This window comes from Podarcis tiliguerta, assembly GCF_965153285.1.
Source record: "Podarcis tiliguerta genome assembly, chromosome: 5".
Classification (NCBI taxonomy): domain Eukaryota; kingdom Metazoa; phylum Chordata; class Lepidosauria; order Squamata; family Lacertidae; genus Podarcis; species Podarcis tiliguerta.
The window spans coordinates 80785145-80797954 of record NC_139538.1 but is presented as its reverse complement, the minus strand read 5'-3'; the positions used below and the strand labels follow the sequence as shown (position 1 = coordinate 80797954).

Below are 12810 nucleotides of genomic sequence, written 5' to 3'. Positions count from 1 at the left end.
AGTAGTCTGTTCTCACAGTGGCTCTTCAGATGCCTAAGGGAAGCTCGTAAGCAGGGCAGGAATAGAATAGCACTCTCCATCTCATATTCCCCGGCAGTCATTATTAAGAGGCATCCTGTCTTTAAACTGGAGCAGTAGATAGTTTTATCCTCCATGCAAACAGGACATCCACTGAGGTCATAGTGGTTCACTGTGACATCATATTGGTGGTTGGCAGGCAAAGAGATTTCCCATGGTATCATCAGCAACCTCCCAGAAATGGTAGTGATGGGCATAAACCATCACAGAGGTCATATCCACTAGTTTTTACAAGGAGCATGTAACACATTTCCCCATAATCAGAGAGAGAGAGAAAGAGTTTGGCACAGTCTGTGGTTGCAACTTCCTGGAGCATCTAAATTTTACCACTACTGGAGAAAGGATACTGAGCCTTGCAGATAAGATAAGTGATTTGTCTGATTGTAACTACATAGACTGCGGGCGGGGGGGGGGGGGAGTGGAAGAAGCAGCAGTGTGGTGGTGGTGGTTATGGAGGAGGAGAAGCAGAGATAAGCAGAATGAAGGAACTGCTTCCCCATTTGTTTGTTTAACAAGCCCATTTTAATCTGTGCTGTATAACCATAGTGCCCTTGATCTGAAGAACACTACAATTAGTCCTGCCCACCTAAAAGAGCTTTGGAATTTTTCTTCTTCTCGCAGTAGCTTTCCATTCTACATGGAAAATCTCTTTCGAAACTGGTGGGTTTTGCAAAGGGTGCATGGGTAAAAAAATCCCATTGGGTAAGCACCCAGTACCTCTTTGACTATTTTTTCCCTGGGGGGAAAGTCACTATTTTGAATGGTGTGGTGAGTCACCAAATGAACCTTTCAGCTACTGCAAAGAAAGATATCTGCAAGGCCCATGCCTTTAGCTACAGGAGGGTAGGCAATTCACAACACTGCAAGTTTAAATGGATGTGTAAAATAGATGTTTTCACAGGGCACAGTCTAGCAAGAAGTTCTCCTTTGCCAGATAAATTAAAATGGATGGGGGCTGCGGAGGAGTAAAGGTTTTGCAGTTTCCATTCATTACATGGAAGAATTTCCCACAGGATTGTGACCAAAATACTGTGGTAGCCACTTTTTCTTTAAGGATTTCTTTCACCAGTCCCCCCCCTTTAATATTATTATTATTGTACGATTGTTTCTCTTTAAAATGAAAAGCCGGGAGAGAGATTGGTGGGAGAGAGAAAAAGGGAGAAATGAAAAGCACATTAAGCCATCTTAGAAGCACACACTGACTCAATGGGGAGAGGGGGAGGCTGTGACCAAAGCCAGCCCTGTAATAGTATAATGACCTTTAATGAGTGTCTTGGGAAACAATACAGTGCTAGCATGAAAGACAAAGGGCAAAACCGATCAAGGTTTTGCTGACACTAATTCAAAATGATTTCCCGAACAACTGAAGAATGTAAGGGAGGTAATCTGATCCGCCAATCTGACCTCACTTTGATTCCAGGGCCTTACTGCTGCCATTTCTAATTGTCAAGCACTCTACATTTCACATCTGCTCATATTTAATGAAAAGCCAACTCTCACCACTGTTCTTTGAGCTAACCAGCTCTTGTCAAAATGGGCATTGTCTGACCTCTCCTCACTGGAAGGAAAATGCTGATTTCTATTGAAGCCTTGCCAATCGGATTTCAAGGGTGTGTGGGTGTGGGTGTATGGAGATGCAGATATTACAATCGGGGACAACATCAGCTAATAAACTAGCATTGGTTTACAAAGGGCATGGACTGGTATTGATGCTTGTTTCTTATTATTAACCAGCAAAGGTGGGCGATCTCACAGAGAGAAGAATGAAACCTTGTTTTTGTGTGACAGTGTGAATGACGGGTGGAAGGTGAGAGAGGGAAGCAGAGGAACTAGAGACCTTCTAAGCCAACAACATCACTTTTATGACTGAATGCAATATGTGGCTAATGCATTTTTCAAAAGCTGTACTTTGGGAGGTGTCGATGATATCACATGCAGCGTGTTTTGGTTTGTTTTTTGGGGGGCTGATTAGGTTATGCAGCCCAAACCTTAATGCTCCTTCCCTTCTAAAGGCAGCAGTGAAAAATAGAAAGTTGTACCACACTTCCAAGTTATAGTTTCTTTTTTGCTTGCAGATGCTACTACGAAAAAAAATTTATGGCTAAATCTAGTTGTTGTGGATACTCCAGTGATGTGCTAGCCACAATTCAGTAATGACTGGTAAGTACAATGGATACAAGAAGTGCTAGGTGGGTATTGGGGGGGAGACTGGGTTTAAAGTAGGTTAAGTTGGTTAAATCAATGGGACTTAAAGTCATTAGTAACCTGCTTTATGGATTTCAATGGCACCTAAAGTCAACTTAGTCTGTACCTAGCCCACTGACATCAAGCCATCATTAAAGCCCTTGCCTTGGAACCTACAAGTTCCTCCAGGCCAGGGTTCCTCCAGACAGATATACTTTGGGTGTTCACCGGAAAGATTGAGCTTTGACCTGTGCCATTTTGGATTACTCATTTTTATTTCAAAATACTGATCCCTAGATGGTCAAAGCCGGTAGGCCAAGGTGGAGGCAGAGCCAGGCAGAAGGCTGTCAGGTCAATCATGGGCATCTCCAGTTAATGGATTTGAGGTAGACAGCATGGGAAAGTAGTAACCAAGACTTTGGAGACCTATTGCCAGTCTGAGTAGACAATACTGGTCTACATGAATCAATGGTTTGATTCAGAGTAAGGCAGCACCTAGCAACTCATGGGAGAAGCATGGGAGAAGTTAGTGCACTATGAATGGAATACTGTAACTCCAGGAATTTGCTATTTCTACTCTAAAGTTTACTGATTTTTCAGTTCTCAGTGCTGGTTACCTGTCCCCAATATGTTTCACTGGCTACTCAAGTGTTACCCTCAAAGGTTTGCACGGACCACCAGATCAAAACATGTAATTAGATAAGTTATACAGAGCAAAGAGTTTGTGAAACACCCACCAACCATGAACTGATACCGGCAGTGCTAAATGATAATTAAATTATGTTAGTTCAGAGAAAAGATGGTCATTTGCAGTTCTCCAAAGGTACACCTTTGATGCTAAACAGGTTGCGTGCTACACATACTGCAAACTGTTCCAAATCTGCCCAAAATAGCTACAGCATTTGTTCCCTAAGTCACTGTCCCTATGCCTAGTTCAGAGCATAGCATGTCTACCACAGCCATTAAGAAAGCATTTAACCACCATTACACTGTGTATATGAATCAGAAACAAAATGTCACGAAACTACACTGTTGCCAAGATGCATTTCCCCTGAAAAGCTCACAAGAGGAAGGGAGAGCAACAATTACACAAAATATTGTTTCTTTTAATGAAGTACATTGAAGAATATATAAATACAGATCTGTATAAATTAAAGTAGTTATAAAGGGGGGGGGGGAGGAAACGTGCTGACTCACGGTATTAAAAAAAAAGGAACAAGAAAAGGAAGAGGGGAGGGGAAAAAGCCAAAACAATAAAACCACAATGTACGACACAGGACGGGGATGATACCACAGACACCACAGACATGGAACAGCATGTGCTGGTGTTAAAACTTACAGGCACGTAAACTGGTGGAGCAATCATTAACAGAGACAGAAGAAAGTGGGAAGGCTCTCTCAAGGGTGTCCATGTTACTATGCACACTGCCTGACATGCAAGAGCAGTCACGCTCAGAGCGTCCGCAATCAAAACAACATGCCAGTTTGATTCTCTTGTAGATGGACATCTTGGCTATAACCATGGGTTGGATGGGAGGAGAGGAAGAGTAGCAGGTTAATGGAAAGGTTAAATATAACAATGCAGCTGGAAGGTCATTTAAGGGATTTAAGATACAGGCCTTAGTTTATGGCAGTCTTGACCCAGGGATATAATCATTCTGATTATTAATAGCACTGTGGTTGTACGTCAAATGTAGAGGAAAGATAAGTGATTCTTTCTGTTCTGTCTAGGCGGTGACACAAGACAAAGACTTTTGTTTTTTGCATGGGAGTAATAGGAACCACCAAAGAGAGGCAGAAACGTATAAAGGCTTTCCCTCGCACCCTTGTTGCCACTGTAATCTTTAAAGTGAAAAGGTGAATAGTGCAAAGCCATTGCTTCTTAAGCTAAATTTGGCTTCGGCCATTTCCTCCCCTCAGTACTAAGGAGATCACAATCCCATTCGTTGAGCATGCACCTCAGAGGACATAAAACCAATTTGACGAAATACCAAATTATGTCCATTGCAAGAGATGCTGCTACTAGCTGGGATTCCTGCATTGCAGGGGGTTGGACTAGATGACACCCAGGGTGCCCTCCAATTCTACAATTCTGTGGTTCTAAGTTCAACATTAAGGGCAGTTCACATGTAAGGCATCACCAGAGTGCACCAAATATGGGTCCACTGGAACATGCTGAACCAATCATTATCATCATCATCATCATATTTTCTTTTCTGTATCTATTGCGGGATTTCAGTATTGTAGCGACCACAAGAAATAAATTTGAAAAGCCATCAAATGTCATAAAGTCAATGATTTCCCCCTTTTTCAGTGAGGCTGATGAAGCTCAATGCAAATTGACAGGTCTTCAACTTGGAATGGTTTCAGGTTTCAGTGCTTCAAGTGTGCTGTCTTTGAGAAAGCCCAATTTGTTCAATTCTACTAACGTGACTTCATTCACAAATAACACATGAAGGTGAAACCAAAGGACATCTTATAATTGTTTCTCATGTTGCACCAGGCCATATTTTATTGGCAATGGCTTAGCATGAACTAATTTAATTTTAGTGACATTGAAGCATGTCGCTGGTAGTCAAAAAGCACAACCCGTAAGAGCAAATGTGCACCCAAACTTTTTAAAAAATAAAAATAAAAGGCTTGTAACCTTACAAAGAAGCAGTCACAATTCCCATGTTATTTTAAAACATTTGCCATTGACTAGGGGGTTGCTGTTGTTTTTAAACTGAGAAAGGAGGATATAAATCTCCCAAAATGGGTCAAGTCCTATTCTAAGGCCTCTATGACTTGCCATACACAGTATATCTGACAAGCAAGGGGTAACGCCATGGTTGTGGGGAAACAGGCATTGAGGGAGATGGATGAGTGATCTCTTCAGCAGTGATTCTGTTCCTCTAAAACTTTGCTTGCATTTCCTGTGGCATGTGTTCTTAGCATTCTCTTTGAGTTATCTTGCAGCTGTTTGAATATGTCAACATGCAACATCAGGCTCGGTCAGCACACCATACATCATTCCCCAGAACTTGATTTTTAGGAGAAAGCTGGAATTCCACTACAGCTTTTGATTGGTAACAGTTTAGACGACTAAAAATTATTCGGGACAACTTATCAGTTTTCCCCGTCTTTTCTTTGCATCTCCATAACTCATTTAAGGGTTATTCAGAAAAAAGAAGGAAAACATTTCTTCATTCAACAAAGATTATGTTTGTCCAAATATTCCTACATTAAAAACCCCCCAAAACATGACAATATTTGGCTTTTTCTTCTTGTTTAAAGGAAAATTAAGATCTGGTCTGAAATGGACTGATTTGGTGAAAGAAAAATGAAAGTTCTTCCATGCATAATATACAGCTGCTTTGAAGAAGCTTCTACTAATCAAATGCTGTAGCGAAACCCAAGTAACTGCCAGTTGTATAATGTTTTGATATTGGTTAGTAACAGTCCCTGGTTTTCATTTCCATCTAAGTTGTATTTTGTCAAAATGCAATAATAGAATAAGACACTGGGGGAGGGAGGGTAGAGAAGAGGAAAATATTTAAGAACCATTTTCTTCAACAATAATTTGTATTCTTCTGTTCAATAATGGAACTGGTGCAAGGCACATTTCAAGACCCAATGCATTTCAGGGACTGTTTTTAATTATTAATATCAATTATTCTGGAGACCATGCATCATTTTATAATACATTCTGTTAACATGCAGGAAACAGTCTCAAATCTGATAGCAAACTTCTCAAAAGGACTTGCTATGAAGGTTTTAATCAATCATCATATGAGCAATCACATATCAGAGCAGCACAGTTTATAAGGCAACATGCTTATTACTCTTCATTCCTGTTACACAGTCATTTTGCATTCATACCAAATAGAAGAGGAAAATAAATATTTTTAAATACACCCGCAAACATATAACAAGATGGAGTATTAGGAATAATGGTTGCTGAGCAGATTAAAGACATGATGGAGTGATTAAAGCTGGTACAGCCAGACACATACTGTTTCCCATTAAACCACCATAAATGTTAATTAAATGTGGCAATCAGCAGAAAGACAGGAGACTCTTCTGTACAACTTCATTAATTTTGGTGTCATGGTACTTGGAGCACCTCTAAAAATTCTACAAAAGCCAACCAGTTTCAATCATATACCCTCGGAAGAAGGTATCTGCCCACTAAACAATATTTTCACTTTGACAAGCAAAGCAAACAGGGATAAAGGTCTTCTCTGCTGATTACCTGGTTTTTGTTACCATTGTCTATCCAACTGCTACCACTCCTCTGCCTGGCTTTTACATCACCAATGGTAACAAAAAGTAGATCTATGAGGACATCTAGTGGAACTGCACCAAACAACAGCTGGCTAAAGAAAACCTGGACTCCGTGTCAGTCAACTGGGGTTGAGTAAAAAAAAAAAGGAAAGGGGGAAAAGAGCCAGACTACCATTATGAATTGAAATGGATACAATGTCATTTCAATTCAACTTCTCTTATGATCCACAGCAAGAGGTAAATGACAACAAAGGAAAACTTCACAAAGAAATTACGGTCACAAAGGAACTGTAGTGTTACAGGAACAGCTAGATTGATTTAATTTGCCTTGTGGCGATGTTGGAAAAGATCATCAACCTGAAGAATAGCAAAAGGGTTCCCCCCACAGCAGTTTCAGCTGTGTAAAAAATATTTTAAAAATTTAAAAATACAGCAGCGTGTCTTCAAACTGGTTGTGACAATTGATTTTTCTCTGTGCTCAACAGGCAAAGCTTTTTCTCCCTTACTCCATAGTACGCCAGGGAAACCACAGCCTTCCTGAGCCTTCTGCAATTTTTTTTTTTTTGAAAAGTTCTGGCTTTTAAAGAATATTAAAGGGAGAGTGTTAGCTGTTTCCGATTATACAGATTGCCAGGGCTTAGCAGTCAAAAATTGCTTAGCTATATGTATGTTATTAAAGGAAGCAGTTTGATCATTCTACTATATAGTACTTTTCCTAATGTTTCATAGCATGTTTGGATTAATGGTGTCTAAGAAAGCAATCAACTTTTTTATATTCCTTGCCTTTTATATTCCTTCAGCATACAACATGCGGAAGTAGCATGCTTCTTAATAAGGGAGTATCTACACTAAAATTATATTATAAACTGCAAATCTAAATACCACTGAAAATCCTCTGGACACCACAGTCTTGCCTTTCTCACACTCAGTAAGCATCAGCAATTTATTGCCTGCCAGTACTGGTTCTAGCCGAGATCAGAGTTTGAGTGTTGATGTGCAAGGAAGAACGAACAAAACTTTACTTTTAGATCATTTAGGGCAAGTTGGGCAGTATTATTTTCTGTCGAGTGCCGCATTCCTTTAGGGATAATCTGTTGAGTGCGGCATGCTGACTGTGCATGGGTCTAAAACAGGGGTCAGCAACCTAAGGCCCATCGGGCACAAGTGGCCCACGGGGGTCATTTAACCGGCCCACGAGCCGCCCCCGAACCAAGCCACCAGCACAGTGCAGGGACTCACTTCCGTGGCACCGGAAATCGTGTCTGCGCAGACGCACGTGTCAGAAATCGCAGGCACGAGCGGTAAACCTTGCTGACCCCCTGGGCTAAAAACCAGCAATGGGCAAGGCCAGAGTCAAAGGAAGCATAACTTTCTCTCCCTTTCTGACACCTGCTTCCACCAGCGTTTTCTCCCTCTTCCTTCCGATTTGCTGTTCACTTTTACCAAAGTTCTGAACTAGCCACTTGCAGGGGGCTTTGGGAATCAACTGGGGGGGGGCACATAAAATTAGGCTGAGGGGCACATGTGTCTCTAAGGCTGTTCACTCCTGCTTTATCTAAACGTTGGCAAATAACACCCTATAAACTCACACCAACAGCGGTGGGTGTAGATTTTTGCAACCAGAATTGGCAAGAAAAATCTACCCACCTTGACTCGCCTCTGAAAATAAGGTATGTGCCAGCCCCACAACAGATCTTATTTTGACTGCCGAAATCTGACTCCTCCAAATATTCAGGTAACAAGTTTAAATTTCAAATAACAATGTTTGAATATACTAAAATTTGATACCCGAATTGTGCATTCATTGATTGATTATTCAGACTTTGCCTGCTGACTGGGACTGACATTTCAGTTGACACAATTTATATCTTTCAAAGACTATGGATTTATTTCCCTGCCAGTAACTAAATGATTTTGCTGAACATTACTTAAGAGTTAAATATATTCACAAGTATCAGGATTCTCACTGGGATGATGTTTTACAGAACTAGTGTTTCTAAAGAAAACCAAACTAATTTTAAGAGTAAAACTAGGATTATATGAAGAGGTTTAATCATTATAATTTAATAAAGCAAAATGAACTCTAATATGGCACATGGTTTGTTCTCCTTAAACATGGTTAGCTCTTCCAGTGCTCTAGTCTCTGTGCTTGCTAGCTGACATATACATGCCACCTGGGGACAGAGTTTAGTGTGCCAAGCTAAACCAACGTGTTAAAATACACCTGGGTCTTAACCAGAGCTGGGGCAGCAAACGATCCATGATTCCTGATAACCATGGTTAAGTCTTATTTCTGATTTATTTTTTAAATAAGAATGTTGATAAACTGCCAGCTCATTATAAATATCAAGGCTGCCATAAAACTATAAAGTCATAAAGTTATAAAATCATATAACTCTGGGGAAATGTGTGAGAAGGAAATATTTCAAGTGGTGCAAAATCCAACAGTGCTAAGTTCTGAACAATTGGTACCAAATTAAATCAACAAGGGGATTTTAACCCCAGAAAGTCATACTAGTGAATTCTTCGTGAACTCTGTGCAAGGCAAAGATCTTGGCCAGGCATGGCCAAACTTGGCCCTCCAGATGTTTTGGGACTACAACTCCCATCATCCCTAGCTAACAGCACCAGTGGTCAGGTTTTATGGGAATTGTAGTTCCAAAAAATCTGGAGGGCCAAGTCGGGCCATGCCTGATCTTGGCTCTATTCAGCCATCACTGATCATCTTGAACAAGCTGGCTAATTAATGTGATCCCTGAGTTGCTCACGGATGCTGAGCTGTGAACATGAACTAACACCACATAAATTTTATGTTCCTCCTTGCCTCACAATGGGTATCATAATCACTAGCACAAAAGGCTGCTGAAGTGCAGGAGTACACAAAGTAACCCCATGTGATAATAGCTTTTTGAGAGGTGCCAAAGATGCACTCAAGCTGGGTGGGAGGCCCACCAGGCAAAGTGCCATATTATTGGGGCTTCTTGTCCATACACATGTCCCCTTTTGAAACTGCAGTTCCCTTCCACTACTTTCAAATATTTTTAAGTGGCTTAACAGGAGGCTTATCAACCCTGTTGCAAATGGGGGCAGGGGTTGCATTTAGGGAAAGCCAGGAGGAAGGCTCCACTCCTTAGACTGAGCACCCCACATCCTCTGGAGGACAGAGGGGGCCCCTATGACAGAGTGGACTTGATTCCCTGAAAGCTTGTGCCACAATGCATTTGTTAGTACTTTAAAGTGCTACAAGGCTCCTGGGTGTTTTTATTTCTTAAAAGAATATTCCACACCATGTCCTGCCGCTACTTAACTTCCCCCTCTAGTGCGCAAGACTAATTAGAAGTTTAGCTTGGAAGCATTCAGTGCAGACTCTTTTTTTTTTAAATGGGAACAATGAAGAAGGTGCACAAATGCAACAAGACATTTAAATCATTGTGTAGCTTGGGTACACTTTCTCTTCCCCCCTCCCAGATGTTAAACTAGCTGTCTTTTGAAACGTAGCCCAAAGGTAAATGAATAGCAGTGCCCCAGGGGACTGATTTACACTTCACGGCTTGCATCCAAGGTTGTGCCCATGGCGTTCCACTTGTGCAAATGGGCTTCCCTTGCCTTTCCTCTCTCTGCATGCTCTCAAAATCTGCTAGGGTGGGTGGGCAGCACATCAACCCCGTGGAGCCCATTTGGACAGTGCATGGAGGGCTACAAGGAAAGAGGAGGGGAAATTCCCATTGCAGAAGTAGAACTCTGCTGTGCTGGGGGAACAGCAGCACTGGATACGACCCCATATTTTTTTAGGTGCAGACCTAAAAAAGTATTAATGTGTGAATGAGGCCAAGGCACAATTAGGGGGCGGGGGGCATTTAATAAGGGTACAGTTTCACAGAAGGGAGAGGGTCTTCTCGGTAGTGGCGCCTGCCCTGTGGAACACCCTCCCATCAGATGTTAAGGAAATAAACAACTATCTGACTTTTAGAAGACATCTGAAAGTAGCCCTGTTTAGGGAAGTTTTTAATGTTTGATCTTTTATTGTGATTTTAATATTCTGTTGGGAGCTGCCCAAAGTAGCTGGGGAAACCCAGCCAGATGGGTGGGGTATAAATCAGGCATAGGCAAACTCGGCCCTCCAGATGCTTTTGGACTACAATTCCCATCATCCCTGACCACTGGTCCTGTTAGCTAGGGATCATGGGAGTTGTAGTCTCAAAACATCTGGAGGGCCGAGTTTGTCTATGCCTGGTATAAATGTGTTGTTGTTGTTGTTATCATTATTATTGATATCCAGGATTAGCTGCAGCTCTCTGCTTAACACATAATTGGTTACAAACCAATTAAGCAGCCCTATGCTCTGATACATTACAGAAAATGTAGTATTTAGGATTTACACAATGATAGCATTCTTTTTCTGACAGAGGTATTCTTTAGTCTTTCTTTCTGAAACATAACAAAAATGCAGGAAGAAGGAGACTAAGTTCACCAGGCCAAACTATCTACAGTAAGTCTGCCCACCCCTCTGCCTGCCACTCAGTGCTACACTCTATGTGTGTACAGCATCACACGATGCTGTACACTAGACTGACCTGGACTCACTTTTGCTAATATTTGAAACCAGATAAATTTCACAATGTGATGTCGTTTTACACATTTCTAGATCTGCATGGGAACTACTTATCTATGAGTGGTTTATAGCTGAGAGCAACATTTAAACAACCACATAGATGGTGGCTTATTGCGATGGTTCCTGGCCATGGAATTGGTACTTTGCTTGAGGCGAAGTCTTGGTTCCCATGGAAGGAGTGGTACAGTCAGCCCCTGCCTATGTGATCAGGATCATTTAAATGCCTTCCCTGCTTTGTGGGTGCCGCTCATAGGGAAGTGGTCCCTCATGTGTTTTGGAGGGCATATGAAAAGCATTTCAATGGGGAGTGATAAACAAAATTGGAGGCAGTGGATGCCACTAAAAATATACTTAGGCCATGCACACATGATCGTTGTCATTTCTTCAGCAAAGTCTACACACTGAGGGAAATACTTAGCAACAATAATTTATAATTAGCACTTTAGAACCACCTCTTTCTACTGAAGAACTGGTGCCTAATCAGTACAAGTACCACAACTGTATTAGCCTATCAGGGTGCCTTAAGTGGTGCACAGATGAGTATTTGCCAAGTTTGAATGTTTGATGCCGGAAGACATTCATTGGATATTTTATATTGAACGTTCTGTGCATCTTAGACTGGGAACTAGAACTGAACAACAGAGGAAAGGGCATTTCTGCAATACAAATGTATACTGGTTTAAACCCAGTTTAAAACCAGTATACATGGCTTCCCTCAACCCCCCACAAAAGACTCCTAAGAACTGGTGGGTTTTCCATTGGAGACCCTTGTAGGACAACAGTCCCCAGGGTTCGCCTGGGCTGAGGGGATGAGTATTAACCTAGTCTGTGATGTTGACATGCTGCAAACAGGGATGGCAATTTCTCTCAGCCTTGTAATACATAAGGAATTAGGAAAGCTTGAGAAAAAATTGTTTGATTTACAATTGGGGGGGGGGGGGAGATACAGTTGGGAATGAGAAGAGGCCAGGGGAAAGCAAGTTGAAAGACTGCTGTATTTTCTTCAACGTCGCCCTGACCCACAAGGTCAATAAAGAATGAGGAAAGATTTGGGTATGAGACGCCACCGCTACATGCAACATAAAAGTGTAAAGAAAAGAACCGGAATACTGAACAAATGAATACTCTCTACTGGAAGAAAGACAGGTTGGATTGCACTCTGGGCTACAGGGAGCCCGTTTTTACTCACAATAGATCACTATCAGTGTGTAGTTAAAATATAGTAGGGGCCGTGTTCCAAGGCAGCAAGAGGAAAAATAAATCAAAACATTGTCAATTATCACAGGTTAATGCAATTTCCTTCAAACATTATCAGTGTACACACACATGACCTGTACCTCGGGGGTTCAATGGCCCCCTTTTGGAAGGAAGCATCGCGGCTGGAGGAGGGGGAGAAAAGCATTGCATATTTATACTAAACTGGTTAATACAACAAGAAGAAACAAGAGTAAGTAGCTCCCCTGTTGCAACTTTCATCTCAGGCTGGCTGTTGCAAATATAAACATTAGAGCTGTCATTCAGTTACATGAATCAGTCGTGTTAAGTTTTCATTGATCATTCTGTTAAATAAGAAAGTCAATCACCAAATTATCTGAATATGAATCAAACGATTGTTCTGCTTGGGGGGAAAAAACAATGTTCATTTTTAGATGATCCATGCAAACATTTCA

At 41.4% G+C, this 12810-nt stretch overlaps 1 protein-coding gene across 14 annotated transcripts in view; it reads right to left on the bottom strand.

The window, feature by feature from the left end:
* KCNMA1 (potassium calcium-activated channel subfamily M alpha 1) overlaps positions 1-12810 on the bottom strand; it is a 546631-nt gene that overhangs the window by 114996 nt on the left and 418825 nt on the right. For 2 of the 14 annotated variants that reach the window (XM_083440310.1, XM_083440311.1), the window contains one exon: positions 3602-3775. The exons of the other annotated variants lie outside the window; for them this stretch is intronic. In XM_083440310.1, the coding sequence (XP_083296436.1) occupies positions 3602-3775 (174 nt within the window). The remainder of the gene's footprint in view (positions 1-3601; positions 3776-12810) is intronic. 14 annotated transcript variants of the gene reach the window in all.